Raw genomic sequence first — 2,974 nt, 5'->3', positions numbered from 1 at the left:
TACCACCCTCAGGATGATGTTTGTTCCTGTAGCATTACCAGAAAGCTACTTGTCTTTAGTGGTTTAGTTGTGGCTCTTCCTTAAATACTGATTCATATTGTGGCTCTTCTTTAAGTACTGATTAATAGGAAGTACTTGAGCATTTTAATTCTCTTCTACTTTCTTGAATCTATGAGAAAAAATATGCACAGAAAACATAGAAATAAAACTTCTCTATGTAGAAATGAAGTAATGATTTACCACCAAATTTCTTTGTACAGCTACCCTCTAGTAATTCTAGAATTTAAAGACTCGAAGCAGGACCTGTGCCTGTAGAAAGGGCTGCTGTTTCCCCCAGCAGCCAACAATGGTATTTCTTGATGGAGCATTCTGTATCTTTCATTTTGACAACTTTGGTGGCCTGAAAATATGACACTTTTAGTTTGTTTCTTCCCACATTCTTCTCCCAGTCAATTTTGGTAAAATACTAATTTTAGGGAGAAAATAGATTCTTAACAGTATTTGGCAATTTTACCATCATATTTTCATGCCTGGTAATTTTTGACATTGTTAAATAGAAATCTATGTGTCTCAGACCTTCTAAGATTACTGTACAGTTCAGCAACACTGAACTGAAAAATATTTTGAATTGCAGCAAACATAAACTGATGTTTACCACAACAGGTACTCTTCTCCAAGTGTTGCCTCAAGCTTTATTTAACACTGGTCTGCAGCCTTATGATTATATGACCTGGCCTATAGAACTTTACTTTTTCAACACTATTGAATTATCTAATTAGCCAATTTGATCCAACGGCATGGTTTTATCGAAAACTTCTTTGGCAACTCCTCAATTTCACGGATTCACAGAAAACAGAGATGTCTGTGAAAGAGTAAGGTTCACTATATGCTGATTAGTATATATGCTGATTCAGTATATATGATTAGACTAATGTGAGCTTGTTGCCATAGGATTGCTAGGAGAGTTAAAATGGTATTTATTGCCCTAAAGAGGTGATAGCTTTGTGTTCCTCCAGGGGAGAGAGAGGGAATAAAGCACATTTTCCAAAGCTGTAAGAAGACTTGGCTGGAGAACAGTAATGCGGGTGTTGCAGCAAATTACAGGTTTCAAAATTTCTATCCTGTATTAAGGCTCTTTCTCAAGGTTTTTTCTAATTTGAATCATATTGCAGTTTATGCTATTAATTTTTCTTTCTCTTTCCTCCAAATTCTTTAATAATCACCAATGTTTTCCTCTAGAAATTGCTGCATGACATTTTAATTTTTCTTGTTACCCCTCCATAAATATTTTGTTCAGAGAAATACTTTACTTCAAAGTGCTGAACTTCATAGAGCGGCAGTATATTCGGAGTATCTATACAACAATTTTACTTAAACTTCAAAACTTTGGTTAAAGGTATGACTGACAATTCTTTTGATTTAGTCTGCATTTGTTGATTTATGGGGAGGTATATTATTTCTGTATGGTGTGTTCCAGTTAAGTATGGCTATGACTTTCTTAGTAGGATGTTCTTTTAATGCAAAATCAACCCATGCCTAGCCTACAAAGCCACCTGGTCAGATGTGGGTTTTCCTGTTAGCCTGAGCAAATGCAAATGGAATGGAGTGTGTTTTCAATTAGTAAGTGTCACGTCAAATTGATTCCCAAGCACCTTCTAACAACGTATTAACTGTTCATTCTGTACCTTTGTAATAGGAATTCTTTCTTCTTTGATTCGCCCTTATTTAGTAACTTCAAAATACTCACCTGGGTAACTAGGTAAGAAAGGACCATCAACATCTTTATACTTAATGGTGAGGTGGTAAGTGAAGAACCTGTTGTCACAGACGAAGGACTACCTGCCATGTGCCAGGACAGAAGCACAGAATCTCAGAAGCGGCAGTGGAAGAGCATCTCAGATCAGCTGGTCTTTGCACCTGCGAATACGTGACACACGTATGTCGCTTCAGCCTCGATGTAGGGGAATGGTAACTACTTCTGGAGGTGCGCCGTGTGCCGTCCCAGCCGGGCCTGGGTGTGGGTGTGCGGCGGGCTGCGCGGCGCCCCGCGGGCCGGGCCGCGGTGCACGGCGGCGGCGGGACGCGCGGTGGCGCCTGCGGAGCGCTCAGCGCGGGGCACTGCGGCGGGATCCGCTGCACCGGCAGCGCTGCGGAAACCCGCAACCGGGGGTGGGGGCAGACAAACGAAAAGCAGCCCCGACCGCGGAGCTGTCAAGGCGAAAACAAGGCATTTTAGGGTCTCTCATCCGTCGTCTCCCGGAGTTCTGGCACGACGCCCGTTTATCACCCGGTGGCGAGCTCCCGCCCTGGAGCATGCCAGGTGCCTCTCGGCACGGTGCCTCCGTCCTCCCGGCGGGGCACACAGTCCGCGCAGGCGGCGGCGCGCTGCCCATCCCGTGGGGTGCGTGTACGCCTGTATGAGTATGTGTGTACATGTATATGTACGTGCGAGGCTGAAAGCTCAAGTACGGACTGCCTATTGGTATCTGCTCTTCGGCACCCTCCCTTTCCCCCGTTCCCTCCTCCTCCTTCCCTTGTCTTTTTTTTTTTTCATTTTTATTTCAGGCTCATTTTGTGGAGTTTCTGCCCCTCTCTGCGTCAGCCCCACGTCACTTTGCCGGCAGCTCCCCGTCTTGGGCTGGAGCAGGAGCCGGAGCGGCTTTATTATCAGCTGGAGGGAGGGAGGAGGAGACGGTGCATAAAGGGGCGAGCGCGGAGCTCTGAGCCCCGCCGCCGCCGCCGCTCGCTGCGCCTCCCTCGCCGCCCGCTCGCCGTCCCTCCGGCGGGCAGCGGCCGCCCGAGCCCCCGCAGATAGGAGCGCAGCCTCCGCCACCTGCCCCCGCCGCCCCGCGCGTTTTGCAGCATCATCGGCAGCAGCCGCGGGGGCAGGCGGTGCCGCTGTCCGCCCGCGGGGCTAGGGGCAGGTGCCGCGCCGCGCCGGAGGCCCCGCTCGCCCCTGTCGCCGCGGCGCGCA

General features: G+C 47.9%; 1 protein-coding gene across 1 annotated transcript; it reads left to right on the top strand.

Annotated features, from left to right (window-relative positions):
* The first annotated feature begins 797 nt into the window (after positions 1-797).
* On the top strand, positions 798-2,968 carry LOC120512079. Its single transcript, XM_039730003.1, has 3 exons — positions 798-872; positions 1,962-2,465; positions 2,566-2,968. Exons 1-3 carry the CDS (start codon positions 798-800, stop codon positions 2,722-2,724), a joined length of 738 nt encoding a protein of 245 aa, XP_039585937.1. The 3' UTR covers positions 2,725-2,968.
* The last annotated feature ends 6 nt before the right edge of the window (positions 2,969-2,974 follow it).

Source organism: Passer montanus, unplaced genomic scaffold (assembly GCF_014805655.1).
Source record: "Passer montanus isolate IOZ18808 unplaced genomic scaffold, ASM1480565v1 scaffold7, whole genome shotgun sequence".
Taxonomy (NCBI): Eukaryota; Metazoa; Chordata; class Aves; order Passeriformes; family Passeridae; genus Passer; species Passer montanus.
This window is presented reverse-complemented; position numbering and strand designations above follow the sequence as displayed.